The sequence below is a fragment of the Pygocentrus nattereri genome, chromosome 2, assembly GCF_015220715.1.
Source record: "Pygocentrus nattereri isolate fPygNat1 chromosome 2, fPygNat1.pri, whole genome shotgun sequence".
Taxonomy (NCBI): domain Eukaryota; kingdom Metazoa; phylum Chordata; class Actinopteri; order Characiformes; family Serrasalmidae; genus Pygocentrus; species Pygocentrus nattereri.
The window spans coordinates 10,097,269-10,114,883 of NC_051212.1; the positions used below are offsets into that span (position 1 = coordinate 10,097,269).

General features: G+C 40.1%; 1 protein-coding gene across 1 annotated transcript; it reads right to left on the reverse strand.

Annotated features, from left to right (window-relative positions):
• Nucleotides 1-4,700: 4,700 nt before the first annotated feature.
• Nucleotides 4,701-13,059, reverse strand: LOC119262296 (E3 ubiquitin-protein ligase RNF138-like). Its single transcript, XM_037533760.1, has 5 exons — nt 12,917-13,059; nt 10,329-10,482; nt 9,395-9,549; nt 6,864-6,917; nt 4,701-4,887 (listed from the first exon to the last, which is right to left on the reverse strand). The coding sequence occupies exons 1-5, from the start codon at nt 13,057-13,059 to the stop codon at nt 4,701-4,703; spliced, it is 693 nt and encodes a 230-aa protein (XP_037389657.1).
• Nucleotides 13,060-17,615: the final 4,556 nt, after the last annotated feature.

A 17,615-nucleotide genomic window follows, 5' to 3' on the forward strand; every position in this document is an offset into this window, starting at 1 on the left:
TTTCTGCAACGGCCTGCTAGAACGCAGCTCGCCAGAAGATGTTCCAAAAGTGTCTGCGAAACCAAACTTCTTCATCCTCTTCCTCATTCTGTAGGACGATACATTGGAAAAAAAGGTTTATTCTGTGAGTGTGCGCTTGTATAGGTGTGCACTCATATTTGACAATGTGTATTGCTGAAGTTCTGCTGTGCTCCGCTAAAGCTCATAACTAGGAATTTCTGACCTCCTACTAGGAAAAACTGAAGAAAAGCAACCTCAATTGGGAATTCCTACTCAGAAAGTCAACTCTGAGTTCACCATAAGACACTCTAGACGTCTGATGTCCTTCTGTAGTGAGCAGCATGAACTCATTAAGAACTCCAGCGTCAGTTTATTTATTTTTTTGCTTATACTTAGGATCCCCATTAGCCACTATTGCAATTGCTGCTATTCTTCCTGGGGTCCAATAGACATACTTAAGCAATAGAAGATGAGAGGGAGCGTGTTATCGCAAAATAACATCACGGCTGTGAATTTGTTGCCATAGATCATTGCAACTGTGATGCTATAGTCATAACACACTCCTCCAGTGTTCTGTTGCTTATATATAACAGTTTAATAAATAAAGTAAGAGATTAATAAACTGGCCGTGAATACGGCATTTAATATGTTTTAATGTTCAGTTCCTTCCTCCAAATTAACGCTCCTTAACAAGCAGTTTGTTGCTACGCCAGAGTAACAAGCTCCGCCCTCTCGCTGCTCAGCCGACAGTTTGTTCTCCAGGTCCTCACACTAACTGACCGACTGACGGTTTGGGAATTTAGTGTGGTCTCATCTTCAGAGTCTAACCAAATCGGCTGACTCTCAAATGTGATCTTAAAAGTGTCAATTTTCTGTTTGTGGCAAAGTAAGAAGTAAAAAGTGATCAAATGGCTTGAGCATCTCCTACAGTTATCAAAGTTGTTGCTTAGCAACAGCGTCTCAGCAGAATGATACAGTGTTTGTGAAAAACCCTCGATGCTATGCCGAAATAAGAGTTTGGTTAGAGCACTTCTCAACCAATGCAAAAAATAAAATAAAAAGCAAAAAGAAACGGATAGAAAACAAAACATGTGAACAACGTAAGATAACATGGACAATTTAAAACATGAATGATAAACTGAAATGTTCCTAGCCTGATACATTTTATCCTTGGTACATTTGTCCAGCAAATGTCAATGGATCTTCTGAATTATGAGGTTGTTTAGAATCAAAATAAGAAGAATGCTACATACATGCTACAAACACGCACTCCTATACACAGAAGTGACATCACATAGAAGTACACTATTTACACTGTATGGACAAAAGGATTGGGACACACCTCCTAATTATTGGGTTCAGGTGTTTCAGCCACATCCATTGCTGACAGGCAGTAGAATGGGTCGTACTGAGGAGCTCAGTGACTTTAAACATGGAACTGTCATAGGATGCTACCTCTGCCACAAGTCAGTTTGTGACATTTCAGCCCTGCTAGATCTGCCCCGGTCAACTGTAAGTGCTATTATTGTGAAATGGAAGCATCTAGGAGCAATAACAGCTTAGCCATGAAGCGGTAGACCTTTCAAACTCACAGAGTGGGAGTGCCGAGTGCTGAAGCACGTAGTGTCTGTTCTCTGTTGAATCATTTGCTAAAAAGCTCAAGATTGCCTCTGGAACCAACATTAGCAAAAGAGTTGTGTGCCAAGAGATCAAAATGTACAATGCCAAACATCAGATAGAGTGATGAGTCTGGGTTTGGCGAATGCCTAGAGAACGTTACCTGCCTGACTGCATTGTGCCAACTGGAAAGTTTGGTGGAGGTGGGATTATGCTATGGGTTTTTTCAGGGGTTGGCCTAGAACCCTTAGTTCCAGTGAAGGGAAATCTTAATGCTTCAAAGCAAGGTCCATAAAGGCCTGGCTGGGTGAGTTTGGTATGGAAGAGCTTGACTGGCCCTCACAGAGCCCTGACCTCAACCCCATCAAACACCTTTGGGATGAACTAGAATGGAGATTATGAACCAGGCCCTCTCGACCAACCTCAGAAAGGCTCTTCTGGATGAACTGACAAAAGTTCCCACAGACACTCTCCAAAATCTTGTAGATTTGTAATCTTCCCAGAAGAGTAGAAGCTGTTAGAGCTGCAAAGGAGGATCAACTCCATACTAATGTCTATGGATTTAGAATAGGATGCCATAAAAGCTCCTGTAGGTGTAATGTGTAGGTGTCCCAATACATTTGTCCATATACACTGCTCAAAAAAATAAAGGGAACACTCAAATAACACATCCTAGATCTGAATGAATGAAATATTCTCATTGAATACTTTGTTCTGTACAAAGTTGAATGTGCTGACAACAAAATCACACAAACATCATCAATGGAAATCAAATTTATTAACCAATGGAGGCCTGGATTTGGAGGCACACACAAAATTAAAGTGGAAAAACACACGACAGGCTGATCCAACTTTGATGTGATGTCATTAAAACAAGTCAAAATGAGGCTCAGTATTGTGTGTGGCCTCCACGTGCCTGTATGACTTCCCTACAATCCCTGGGCATGCTCCGGATGAGGTGGCGGATGGTCTCCTGACGGATCTCCTCCCAGACCTGGACTAAAGCATCTGCCAACTCCTGGACAGTCTGTGGTGCAACGTGACGTTGGTGGATGGAGCGAGACATGATGTCCCAGATGTGCTCAATCGGATTCAGGTCTGGGGAGCGGGCGGGCTGGTCCTCAGCTTCAGTGGCTTCATCTTGCAGGAACTGCTGACACACTCCAGCCACATGAGGTCTAGCATTGTCCTGCATTAGGAGGAACCTAGGGCCAACCGCACCAGCATATGGTCTCACAAGGGGTCTGAGGATCTCATCTCGGTACCTAATGGCAGTCAGGCTACCTCTAGCGAGCACATGTGCAGCCCTCCAAAGAAATGCCACCCCACACCATTACTGACCCTCTGCCAAACCGGTCATGCTGAAGGATGTTGCAGGCAGCAGATCGCTCTCCACAGCGTCTCCAGACTCTGTCACGTCTGTCACATGTGCTCAGTGTGAACCTGCTTTCATCTGTGAAGAGCACAGGGCGCCAGTGGTGAATTTGCCAATCCTGGTGTTCTCTGGCAAATGCCAAGCGTTCTGCACGGTGTTGGGCTGTGAGAACAACCCCCATCTGTGGACGTCGGGCCCTCATACCATCCTCATGGAGTCAGTTTCTAACCGTTTGTGCAAACACATGCACATTTGTGGCCTGCTGGAGGTCATTTTGCAGGGCTCTGGCAGCGCTCCTCCTGTTCCTCCTTGCACAAAGGCGGAGGTAGCGGTCCTGCTGCTGGGTTGTTGCCCTCCTACGGCCTCCTCCATGCCTCCTGGTGTACTGGCCTGTCTCCTGGTAGCGCCTCCAGCCTCTGGACACTACGCTGACAGACACAGCAAACCTTCTTGCCACAGCTCGCATTGATGTGCCATCCTGGATGAGCTGCACTACCTGAGCCACTTGTGTGGGTTGTAGAGTCCGTCTCCTGCTACCACGAGTGTGAAAGCACCACCAACATTCAAAAGTGACCAGAACATCAGCCAGAAAGCAGAAAGGTACTGAGAAGTGGTCTGTGGTCCCACCTGCAGAACCACTCCTTTATTGAGTGTGTCTTGCTAATTGCCAATAATTTCCACCTGTTGTCTTTTCCATCTGCACAACAGCTGTGAAACTGATTGTCAATCAGTGTTGCTTCCTAAGTGGACAGTTTGATTTCACAGAAGTTTGATTTACTTGGCGTTATATTGTGCTGTTTAAGTGTTCCCTTTATTTTTTTGAGCAGTGTAGTATGAGTTTAATATGGTACACACTTCAGATGTTTTTTCAAGAGTTATTTAGTAAAGACAATGTTTCTTTTGAAAACCATAAGTTCCATAGATTTCATGCTTAAATGGTTCTTTGCATGGTAAAGTGTTTCTTCAGACTGACAGAGAATGTGTCGTATGTGGTTTTGTATTCAACCTTTTTATAAATGGTTCTATATAGCACCAAAAAGGGTCCTGCTATTGTTACAATGTCAAGGTTCATGCTGGTATAGAAGGCGACGCGAAAGAAGCCGTGACTGTGCTGCTAGGAGTGCTCGTTTACTGACAATCCAGCAGAAAGGCACATACAAAGGCACAAAATAGTGGGGGAGGTCACTATCAGCTATACACTCCCACTTAATGGTTAGCACACAAACCATGTCTCCAGAGGCTTTGCAGCAGCTTAAGCCAGGACCGAGATGCTATAGTACACTGATGAGATTCATCTGTATAGTGAAAATGATGTTGATTGTGTGCTGGAGCTGATAAAATAGTTAATTCACAGACTTTTGCTGCGACAAATATCCCACTAAATAGACTCCTGAATGAATGGACCTTAAATAGATATTGGGTGGAATTGTACATGAACTGTAGATGCTAGAAACAAAGTTCAAGTGTTTGTAGCAGAGATGTATATTTTGCCTGTATAAAATTATTATTATTACTATTAAATTATTATTATTATTACATTAACAACAACAATAATAATAAACTTACATATTTTAAACATTATTTTACTAAACATAGTGTGTTAGGTCATTCTCTGCTCTCCCCAAATGAATGTTGGGAAGATGCCATATTTCTCAAGCACAATCTATAATGCACAGTGAAACTAAGGCAAAGGAACACTGGTTAAACATCATGCCTGTGCCTCTTCGTCTGGAGATGTGTGTCTGGTGAAGGATCTCTGTGTAAATGCGTTCCGTGCTGTGGGTCTTACAGCTGGGGTGACTTCTTCTGCATGTTGGATTATGCAGTGCTGAACCAGTGAAGTGTCCCTCAGTTCCTCCAGGGGGCAGAATGGACACAAGTACGCTCTCCCGGCTCTGGAGACACATTCCTCTGTCAGATGTGCAATGTGCATGTGATGGCTATGTGAATACTCCTATCTATGTCTAAATGTGCAAATTCAGATGCACCTTTAGTAACAGATGTAAACTAGATCAGTCAAAATTTCAGACATGTATTCTGGTATAATTGTGACTAATATAATTACTCATATAATAAAAAAATGTACCTTTTACTAATATAATTAATAATCAATAAATATCAGTAATATCTACTTTGTACTAATATAATGGATAGGTAATAAACACCAATAACCAATACTAACCCTTTACTACATAATATAACTAATGAATATCAGTTACTAATATCTACCTTTTACTAATACAATCAATAATAAATCAGTTAATTGTTAGATATAGCTAAAGGTAGATGTTCTGTAATATATAGATATTAGTTAATTATGTTAATTCATAATAGATGTTAGTTAAAGCACAGATATTAGTTCAAATTTAGATATTAATTAAAAGTATACCCTAATATTTTTAAAACATATATTACTAACTAACATGTATCCTTAACTAATATCATTTACTAACATCATTAACTAATATCTATCTTTAAGTAATATCATTAGCTGATATCTCTCTTTAACTAATATCATTAACTAATATCTATCTTTAAGTTATATTATTAGCTGATATCTCTCTTTAACTAATATCGTTAACTAATATCTATCTTTAAGTTATATCATTAGCTGATATCTACCTTTATCTAATATCAATAACTAATATCTGTATTTAAGTACTATCATTAGCTGATATCTACTGTTAACTAATATCATTAACTAATATCTATATTTAAGTAATATCATTAGCTGATATCTACCTTTATCTAATATCATTAACTAATATCTATATTTAAGTACTATCATTAGCTGATATCTACCGTAAACTAATATCATTAGCTGATATCTACTGTTAACTAATATCATTAACTAATATCTATATTTAAGTAATATCATTAGCTGATATCTACCTTTATCTAATATCATTAACTAATATCTATATTTAAGTACTATCATTAGCTGATATCTACCGTAAACTAATATCATTAGCTGATATCTACTGTTAACTAATATCATTAACTAATATCTATATTTAAGTAATATCATTAGCTGATATCTACCTTTATCTAATATCATTAACTAATATCTATCTTTAAGTTATATCATTAGCTGATATCTACCTTTATCTAATATCATTAACTAATATCTATCTTTAAGTTATATCATTAGCTGATATCTACCTTTATCTAATATCATTAACTAATATCTGTATTTAAGTACTATCATTAGCTGATATCTACTGTTAACTAATATCATTAACTAATATCTATATTTAAGTAATATCATTAGCTGATATCTACTGTTAACTAATATCAATAACTAATATCTATCTTTAAGTAATATCATTAGCTGATATCTACCTTTATCTAATATCATTAACACCGCACATGAATAAATATCATATTTACACATTTGTCTTTCTCAACAATGTGAATCAGGCCTCAGTGCAGTGCTGACAATGAGGTATTTATTCAGCATTTCAACAGCAGCCATGCAGCAATATGTATAATTCATGGCGCCTCAGTTTTAGAAATATTTGTGCTGTTGCTGTGCTAACTAGAGAAAAAAAATGCTTTTACTTTCTCACAGAAAAACCATAACTGAGAGACAGAGAGAGTCCAGTCACTGTAAATGAGATGGAAAGTAAACTACACTATAACTAAGTAAATATACTACAATGAAAGTAGTGAAGTACACTGCAAGGTCACTAGGTGCTGGAGTTCAGTAGGGAACTTGTGGTGAGATTTTATAGGTGAATCTACATATTCAGTAGATTACAAAACAAGGAATGTGTTCACGCAAATGAACAAATATCTACCTTTTAACCAATATCTGTAGCTTTTAATCAATAACTACCTTCCAATTATGTAAACTTTAAATAACGTCTACCTCTGTCTTTGCAGCTCTGCACGAGGCTGGTGGACCTCTGCTCCGAGCAGTGCCCTAGGAAGACACGGTACACGGATAAATATCACATTTTCACGTCTTTTTGAGAACTGTGAGTCAGACACCAATGTAGTGCTGCCAATGCAGTATTCATTCAGCCCATCAGCAGTGGCCATGCAGCAATATTTAGGCCCAGTCCCATTTCACCCCACACCCCTACCACTTAGCCCTTAGCCCTGTGCTTTGCACATTCATGTCTAGGGGTGGGGTGTTCTGATTTCTGCTGAGATAAAGGGGTAGGGTGAACTGTTGGGGCTACATGACCCTCCAAACAGAGGTTTTTCAGAGACTCCAAACGGGGTGTTATGAGAAAAAAAGAACAGCCAGCAAGACGGCCAAAGAAACCCACAAACGTGAGAATTTTCTCAATAATCATTGTAGTTTCTTAGTTAATGTTGTTTGAACATATTGTGGTCGTTTTCTTCATAACAAGCACAAAAGATCACTAACACTATGCTAATGTCTCAGTAGTTAGCCAGTTCATTTTCCCGTTCCACCTTAAATGGTCCAGCAGTTCTGACGCCTGAAACACCAGAATGGTGCTGCACCATTTAAGGTGGAACGGGAATGTTCAGACCAGAATATTTGACTTCAGCTTTGTATCATCAATAAATTAACGGTGGGCAATAATAAATAATTGTAAATACATAAATATCCCTCTTTGAAGGCGTATGATGCCCTAAAATGTCACTAAAGCCACTGTCACTGCAGACAGGCAGGGTCGCCTACAGAGCAGCGCTAGTAGCTGCTAATGAAGTGATGTTCATTTATTTATTTATTTATTTATTTTTCTGATTTGAGGGTTAGGGCAAGATTTCATAGGGCAAGATTTACCACCTTACACACTGTGGTTCCTATGCTAATCTAACACTACTACCTATTAAGTTTTATAGGGTCAAATGTTCTGGGCTGGAATTAAACTCAGCAGAGATTTGGATTATCAGGGACAAAGTTAAGTCACACTCTATCTTTTTAAACTGGCTGCTGCATGGTAGCATTATCGCTTACTGTGAATCTGTGTTTCAGGCCTCATGCTTGCCAGAAGGGAGTGATATTAGCCTGCCTTTACATGATGACTTTGGACTTTGAGTTTACAACAAAGACATCGTAAACTCACGTTGTTTGTCCAACAGCTGTCCAAAGAGCCTCGAAGCAGTTCTGGATTACACAGTTTTACCACATGTGATGAATCACCAGCAGAATCAATGCAAAACATGGTGGACCAAGCTGACATTGGTCCATCCCAGCAAATATACCTGCTTAAAAAGACAGTTCTTCAAGGATTCTTTAGTAAAGGCTTTGTTTTAGAACCAAGGGTTCTATGTATAACCATTTCATGCTTAAATGGTTCTTTTCATGGTGAAACGGTTTCTCAGATCGATGTAGAATTTGTTGTATTTGGGCCTGGGTTCGATTCCCCGGCCGGGTGACCGGGGTCCTCTCTGTGTGGAGTTTGCATGTTCTCCCCATGTCTGTGTGGGTTTCCTCCAGGTTCTCCGGTTTCCTCCTACAGTCCAAAGACGTACAGTCAGGCCGATTGGACATGCTAAATTGCCCCTGGGTGTGAGTGTGTGAGTGACTGTCTGTGTCTGTCTGTCTGCCCTCTGATGGACTGGCGACCTGTCCAGGGTGTATCCTGCCTTCCGCCCGATGACCACTGGGATAGGCTCCAGCACCCCCCATGACCCTGAGGAAGTGCCTTAGAAAATGGATGGATGGATGGATGGATGGATGGATGGTTCAATATAGCACCAAAAAAGGATTCTGCTATTGCTCCAATGTCAAGCTTGTAAGAATAGCAGAACCCCTATTTGGTGCTATGTAGAGCAATCTTCAAAAAGGTAGAACAACATACAGCACGTTCTCCATTAATCTGAAGAGCCATTTCATGATGCAAAAAACTTGTTAATCATGGCAAGGGTTCTCTAAGTGTTCATGGTTCTATATAGAACCATTTTTCACAAAAAAAGAATCTTTATTTAAGACAGCAGAATCATTTTCAAAAAGGTTCTGTATGGAACCATATACAACACATTCTCCATCGATCTGAAGAACAATTTCACCAAGCAAAGAGCCACTTAAGCATGGTTCTACATAGATCTCATGGTTGGAAATAGAACCAATGTATTTACTAAAGAACCCTTGAAGAACCATCTTTTTTAAGAATGTAGAATCAATCAAAAAAAAGGATCTGTACAAATTCATATGCAACACATTCTCCATCAATCTGACAAACCATTTCAGCATTCAAAGAACCCTTTAAGCATGCAAGTGGTTCTATGTAGAACCACTTTACTAAACGTTTTACTAAAGAACCTTGGAAGAACCATTTTTTTTACATGTATATGTAATGTTAATAGGTAATAGTAGGTAATAAACCTACAGCAAACAATGGATTTCATCATAGCTCTGTGAGAATTTCACCAGAACTCATCAACTGAACCACATCTATAAGGATGACACCATTAACGTACCTGATCCTGGATGTGGGACTTTGGACATTGGGCATAAATCCAGTGTTGTCTTGGGTTTGGTCAGGGGTTGGAGGTGCAGGGTCAATGATAAGTCCATATTCCTTTTTGTATTTCTTGCAGCTTTCATAATGGAGCCTTATCTTGCCAAGAAGTGTCTATGGAAACGTAGATGGTGAAAGAATTCAAATTTTCAAGGATACATCTCAGTAGCTTTATTCAGGGACCATAACTGTACCATAATCCACTGAAATTATACTCTTTAAGTTGTACTGACTCCACACCTGGTCTCGCTTCCAGGCTTATTTATTTAAGATACATGATCAGACCTTAAAACCATTGTTGTTCCTTTGAGGGAACTTTTTCATGGTTTGTACCTTGATGAACTAAAAAATATACCTGCATAGAACCTTTATTTCTAACAAAGTAGGAAGTTGTAAGATCTTAACATAGAGCCTGATCATGACTGTAATTGCTCTTCATATTTACAGTTTTCATGAACTTTTACAAAGAGAAGATTCTGAATGGCCTAAAAGAAACGACTGATAGTGAGTTGGAAGAAACTCTGGTTCCATTGTCTTGCATTAAAAGTTTAGTATGTTATTGAGGCAGCAGTTCCGTCAAAGGCCAGTCAGATCAGATTTTTACCAGTCTTGTAAAACTGAATTTAGTAAAACAATGTATTCCTAAACACAGGAAGAGAGGAAGAGATAGAAGCTCAAGATGACTGACAGGGCCAAAGGAGCCGATTATCCGAAATGGCCAGATGAACTGTGGAAATGTGAACTGTGGTCTAACGAGTCAACCTTTCAATCTTCAAGCAAGTCCTTTGGCCTAGAGTTGAATAATCGAATTATTATTTAATCAGGTAAGTCCTTCATTCTCTTCCCTTGGGAATGAAACATCTCTCAATGCTCTCTGAGGCTGAGGTACCCACTTCTTTCCCACAGGCTCTGCATTTGCCTTTCTTCTCTCTCATCCTCTCCTGGACGTCGATGGCCCTCTCAGGTCTCTTGGACACAAAGGTCCGGCACATGGGGCAACAAGGCCCCAGACTTTGCACTGCAGTCTCTAAGCATGTTTTGCAGAACCTGGATGAAAAACAATGCCATACCTGAGGTGCAGCTTAAAGCGATAGTTAAGCTAAAAATCACATCAACAGAATTTCACAGTCAGTCAGTCGAGACATGTTCAGTGACTCAAGTCTTGCACTGGAGTTACAAGCAGGGTGTATTTAATTGTGGCAAAGGTCTTGGAGATGGGGGGGTCTGACTATGAGATGACCTATGTGTTAATGAATATAATTTTCAGAGATTATTTTTGTGAATTACCCCTTTTTACATGTATTACAAGGTGGGAGTCATTTATGTACAGTTGTATGCAAACGTTTGAGTCAAATTACAACACAACTGTAAGTAGTCGGTCCTGTATACTTCATTAGCCCCCTTTTACCCTGCTCTTCAATAGACAGGACACCCACAGGACCACCACAGAGCAGGATCATTCTCAGCACTGCAGTAACACTGACATGGTGGTGGTGTGTGTTGTGCTGGTAAGAGTGGATCAGACACAGCAGTGCTGCTGGAGTTTTTAAACACTGTGTCCACTCACTGTCCACTCCATTAGACACTCCTACTTGTCAGTCCACCTTGTAGATGTAAAGTTAGAGACAACAGCTCATCTGTTGCTGCACAGTTTGTGTTGGTCATCCTCTTGTCCTTCATCAGTGGTGACAGGATGCTGTTGTCTGGATATTTTTGGGTTGGTGGACTATTCTCAGTCCAGCGGTGACACACAGATGTTTAAAAACTCCAGCAGCACTGCTGTGTCTGATCCACTCAGACCAGCACAACACACCACCACCACAATAGTGTTACTGCAGTGCTGAGAATGATCCACCACCCAAATAGTACCTGCTCTGTGAGGGTCCATTTAAAAACATAGTTTGACCATTTTGCTTTTGAATGCTTAGATCAGGGATTGGCAACCCAAACATAAAGAAGAGCCATTTTGCACTTTCAATAAAAATCAAAACACTTTGGCAGCCACAATATTTTTCTGTCCACTTTATGGAAGTAATGTTTTAGCATCTTGGCTGTAAATATGTCTCAGCATGTGCTAATGTACTAGTATAAATAAAAATATATAATATAAACCAAAACACAGACTCTCTTTGCTCTGCTTTAAGCTTTAGCTCAGCTATAGCTGCTTTTCTCGCATCTCCAGCAGGAAACTTTTCCACAAAGGTAGAAGTTTCTTGTAAAATGCCTCTCAATGTTTGATGTTTAACAAGGCTGAAGTCGCTTCTTGCTCACCAGCTTCTTTTTCAGCTTTTCTTGTTCCACCTAAATGGCACCGGAATTCATTTGCTGCACCATTTAAGGTGGAATGGGAAATTTTGAATGAGAAGCGACTTCAGCTTTGTGACTTCTTAGTCTTTGACCGTTTCTTGTTGCAGATCAAATGTATCACAAAACCAGCTAGAGGGATTATAAACGCAAGTCCATTCGTCTCCAAATGATCAGTGTTCAACTTAAATCTCTCTCTTTGTATTTTTATAAGCCACTAGCTAGGCGAGATTCTTGTCTGAGTTGCTATGGTGACCAGCAGTCTGCGAGCCAATGTTTAGGGTTATACAGGTCAGTGAATTAGCATTAGTGGGCTACATTAACTCCAGCATTTAAGATCATTTATTGTTAAAACTGTTTTAGAACAATCAACAAATCAGTTTTATTTTACTGCAAAGGAGGATTATTTTATATTTACCTACAAATGTAATTCTGCTGTGGAGACACAACAGTGCAGTAAAAGAGCCGCATGTGGCTCCGGAGCAGCATGTTGTTGACCCCTGGTTTAAATTATCATTATTAAATATCAATATATTCTTTTTTAATGTTAATAATCATTAATTGTTGTAGTGTTGTAGACTGTATTTAGTTATGACTTTTATTAGCACATATCTTGTTACTTATTAAACCTCACTTTGACAAACTTATGAAAAGTACTTGTATGTTACTAATGTAAGTGGATAATTTGGTATGAATAAATGGTATAATTTATTAATGTACAGGTAACAACTATAACATTATTAACTGTCATTCAAAAACTATTAGAGATATAAAAGGAATATTTAGAAGGAAGAAAACAGATGGTACAATTAAATATAGATGTTAAAATTAGGAAGGTCTTCTAGGTCTTTCAATATAGTTTCAATATCTAAACTTTTACTTTAATACTGATTCCACGATTATACGTTGATACCTTCTTTTAAAAAAAATGAAAGTGGCTGTGGTTTAACAGTTATTAGTTCCAGGCTAATGACATGCATATAACATTAAGACACTGATGATTCTGACAACTTAAGTATTGAAATCTGATAATATATGACATGGAATTTGTCAATACTCTATAATATTTAAGCAATTTGGTCAGTACCATGGAAGTGATCACTGATCACTGATACTGATACTGAAAATTTTTGTTCTTCCATCTAAGCCGATCCACCAATCTGTCCCATTGACTTACACATGTCTGCACCTCGTGATGCGGACGGGCAGTCTGTAAATGTCCTGGCAGATGGGGCAGATATAGTCCTCCTCTGTGTCAGTGTTTGAGGTCTGAGTCACTGCACAGGACTCCGTGGCCACTGAGTAGCAGCAGTTTCCCATGTATTCTCTCTGCTCTGGCTTCTGCTGGGGGGGGGGGTGGGGGGAGACACAGGAGGCCTGATTAATTGAGCAAAGTCCTTTCAGCTCTTTCATATTAAACCACTGAGACCACCACCACCTGCTGAGCAGACAGATAATGTGGTACAAAGACAGTATCAAATATTCTATTTAGTGGATGAATTCAGAGGAAATGCAAATCAGCTGGAATCAAACGTCAGAGATGAGATGATGATGAGGGATGAGATTTCAGCCTCATAATAACTTTGAAACCATTTGCCAGTCTGATAGCTAGGGATATTCAAAATGTGTTGGAGGCAGTTAGACCTGCAGTACATTTCAGTAAAATTCTATTAATGTGCTATTACAAATGATGTGTATGGTTTTGGCTTTTGCTATATGTTTGCATTCCCTTTAGAACTATGATTACTAAATGGACAAAAGCACAGACAGAATCCAAACTTCAAACTGACGGCTACCACTCTTTAGCTATGTGATGTCCCTTTTTAATCAAAGGGGAACCCTCAGTGCCTTCAAGGCCTCCAGAAAAGGCCTAATGATTTATTTTGCTTTAAGAAAGGGGACCGGAGGGTGTGTTCCAACTATCGGGGGATCACACTTCTCAGCCTACCCGGTAAGGTCTATGTAGGGCTACTGGAGTAGAGAGTCCGACCGATAGTTGAACCTCAGCTACAAGAGGAACAATGCAGGTTTCGCCCAGGTCGTGGAACACTGGACCAGCTTTTTATCCTCACCAGGGTCCTGGAGGGTGCGTGGGAGTTTGCCCAACCAATCCACACGTGTTTTGTGGATTTGGAGACGGCATTCAACTGCGTCCCTCAGGGGATCCTGTGGGGAGTGCTCCGGGAATACAGGGTGAGGGGCTCGTTGTTATGGGCCATTCAGTCCCTGTACAAACGAAGCAGGAGCTTGGTTCGTATAGCTGGCAGTAAGTCAGATTGGTTTCCAGTTAGGGTTGGCCTCCGCCAGGGCTGTCCGTTGTCACCGATTCGGTTCATAACTTTTATAGACAGAATTTCTCGGAACAGCCAAGTGGCGGAGAGTGTTTCACGTCTGATGATGTGGTCCTGTTGGCGTCATCAGGCCGGGACCGCCAGCTCTCTCTGGACCAGTTTGCAGCTGAGTGTGAAGCGGCTGGGATGAAAATCAGCACCTCTAAATCTGAGACCAATGGTCCTCAGTTGGAAAAGGGTGGAATGCTCTGTCCAGGTCGGGAGTGAGTTCCTTTCCCAAGTGGAGGAATTTAAATATCTCGGGATTTTGTTCATGAGTGAAGGAAGGATGGAGTGAGAGGCTGACAGGTGGATTGGTGTGGCATCTGCAGTAATGCGGACCTTATACCAGTCCGTCATGGTGAAGAGAGAGCTGAGCCAGAAGGCGAAGCTATCAATTTACTGGTCAATCTACATTCTGACTCTCACCTATGGTCACGAGCTTTGGGTAGTGACCGAAAGAACGAGATCGTGGATACAAGCAGCCGAAATGAGCTTTCTCCGCAGGGTCGCCGGCCTCTCCCTTGGAGATGGGGTGAGAAGCTTGGCGATTCGGGAGAGGCTCAGAGTAGAGCTGCTGCTCCTCCATGTTGAGAGAAGCCAGTTGAGGTGGTTCGGGCATCTGGTAAGGATATATATATATATATATATATATGTATGTGTGTGTGTGTGTGTGTGTACACTGTATTTCCAAAAGTATTCGCTCGTCTGTCTTCACACACATATGAACTTTAGTGAAATCCCAATCTTAATCCATAGGGTTTAATATGATGTCGGCCCACCCTTTGCAGCTGTAACAGCTTCAATTCTTCTGGGAAGGCTTTCCACAAGGGTTAGGAGTGTGTTTATGGGAATTTTTGACCGTTCTTCCAGAAGCGCATTTGTGAGGTCAGACACTGATGTTGGACGAGAAGGTCTGGCTCACAGTCTCCACTCTAATTCATCCCAAAGGTGTTCTGTCGGGTTGAGGTCAGGACTCTGTGTAGGCCAGTCAAGTTCTTCCACACCAAACTCGCTCATCCATGTCTTTATGGACCTGCTTTGTGCACCGGTGTGCAGTCATGTTGGAACAGTAAGGGGCCGTCCCCAAACTCTCACAAACGCGGCATCACTCTGCTGAGATGCTGTTGCTAAGCAACACCATTTGAACGTTTTTACTTCTTACTTTGCCACAAACAGAAAATTGATAGTTTTAAGATTGACAGCCAATTTGATCACACTCTGAAAATTGGACTGAGCCAAAAAACTGACCCAATAAAAAAAAAAAGCTGATCAGTGTTGATGACAGTTTCTGAATTTAGTGTAAGGAGCTGGAGAACGAACTGCCAGCTGTGCAGCGAGTGGGCGGAGCTCGTTACATAGCAATGAGCTGCTTGTTAAGGAGCTATAATTTTGAGAAAGGAACTGAACATTAAAACATATTAAACACCGCGTTCACGGCCCGGTTTATTAATTTCTTACTTTATTTAACTGTTGTATAAAAGCAACAGTGTGTTATATCCAGTAATGATCTACGGCGACCAAATCACAGCCGTGATGTTATTTTGCGATAACACGCTCCCTCTCTTGTTCTATTTGCATGAGCGTCACAGTCCTACTGTCTTTATTCCTCAGACACATTTGCATAACGTCATCAGTTACAGTTCAAGTTTCAAAAGACCTTTTCAATAAAAGACTAAACGATCGATTAAATATGACACAGCTTCAAAACAAAAGCCCACAAATGTTCTTTTAGTACCTTAAACCTGTGAAACCCAGCTGGTGAGAACAGCTGGCTGTGGATAATCCACCTTGTGCTGAGTGACGCTTGTGCATGTGTAGAATGTTTGCAGTGTTTTCTGACATCTCTTTCTTGATTATGACATCATAATAGCTGATTTGCATACGTTCCATGATCTTCATTCATTTCGTTCCAAAATCTTCGCCCTTTTAGCCCCTGTATTAACACCTGTGTTAACATTATCTAACCTGTGTGTTAATCTGTGAGCAGTAAGCAGCTCAGGCACTCGCACTATACACTCGTGTGCAAATGTTTGGGCACCCCAGGTCAAATGACATGTTTGTGCTTACTATTTGAATGAGAATAAGTGAACACATGCATTTATGTTCACATTTACGCCATTTGGCAGACACTTTTATCCAGAGCGACTTAAAATTTGATCGTTTTTTACACAGGTAGGCGATGGCAGTGTTAGGAGTCTTGCCCAAGGACTCTTATTGGTATAGTGTAGGATGGTTAACCAAGCAGGGATTGAACCTCAGCCTATAGCATAGAAGGGAAAGGTGTTGCCCACTACACTATACCAAACCCAGGCACACATACAATTTCTGTTTATTTGCTGAACATACTGGGGAATTAAATCATAAAAGTTATTCCATGTGTAATATTTTAAATAGATTTGTGCACTATAATTTGCAAAAGAAATGGCATATTTAAGTGTGTTCTTTGTACAGAATGTGTTAACTCTTTTTCAAGACTGTTTAAGCTTTTGGATACAGTAAGCTTTTGTATGTCCAAAAGTATCCAGACGCCCTGGGGCAGTCACCTTTTTGCGAGGCCCCTGGACACAAGAGTCATCACTGAAATGTGAGGTGAAACTTAAACTGAGGTTAATATTTAATGTTTATGTATTTATGTACTTAGATTTTTAATGTGCAATATCTTATAACAATTTGTATTTTTCTGGCAGGTTTGAGTCATAATTTCTTCTTCTTCTTCTTCTTTCCATAATTTAGCAAATTATTCAGTTATTCAGTCTAAAAGATTCCATTTGAATGGCAGCAACAAAATCTCATGAGTCGATAATGATATAAAACTTGAGGGGCCTGTCAAATTTCTTCAGTTAGCTTCAGTTCTTCAGGGTACTATGATTATTCATTGATCTAATGTTTACATCTGTAGTGATGGTTCAATGAATTGGAGCCACCTTGAGCCTTATTGGGCCCCCTGAAGCCCCTGTTAGTCAGAGGCCTCTTAAAACCTCTTAAAATCCAAGGCTCCTTACATACTAAGGCTTTTTATTCAGCAATTACAAGGACTTCAATGCAAACTGGCTGAGCTATTCTTAGACTGTAGAAGTGTGTAGTTCACCCTTTAACCCTGAAGGTTGGCACACAGTTTAAAGCTGGTCTAAAAACTCATTTTCTTTGGCATTTCAAATTAATTCTCCATTTCTTCGTTTATTCTATGTGTAATATCTATTTTTTATAGAGTTGTTTTGAATGACTCTTTTTTTTACATTAGTTTGTATTCATTGTGTGATTTTATTGTTTAGATTTTATTTATATTATTCCATATTATTATCATCGCACTTTGTACAGCACTTTGGCCAACTGATGTTGTTTTTAAATGTGCTTTATAAATAAATTTGACATTGACCTTGACACAGATAGTAATCCCGCCTAGCTAGTAGCCAAGAAAATGGCAAAGAGGTGAACATTGGTCATTTGGAGACGAATGGACTTACATGCATTTATTTTCACCAGCTGGTTTCCTGATACATTTCATCTGCAACGAAAACCTGTCAAAGACTAAGATGTTGTGAA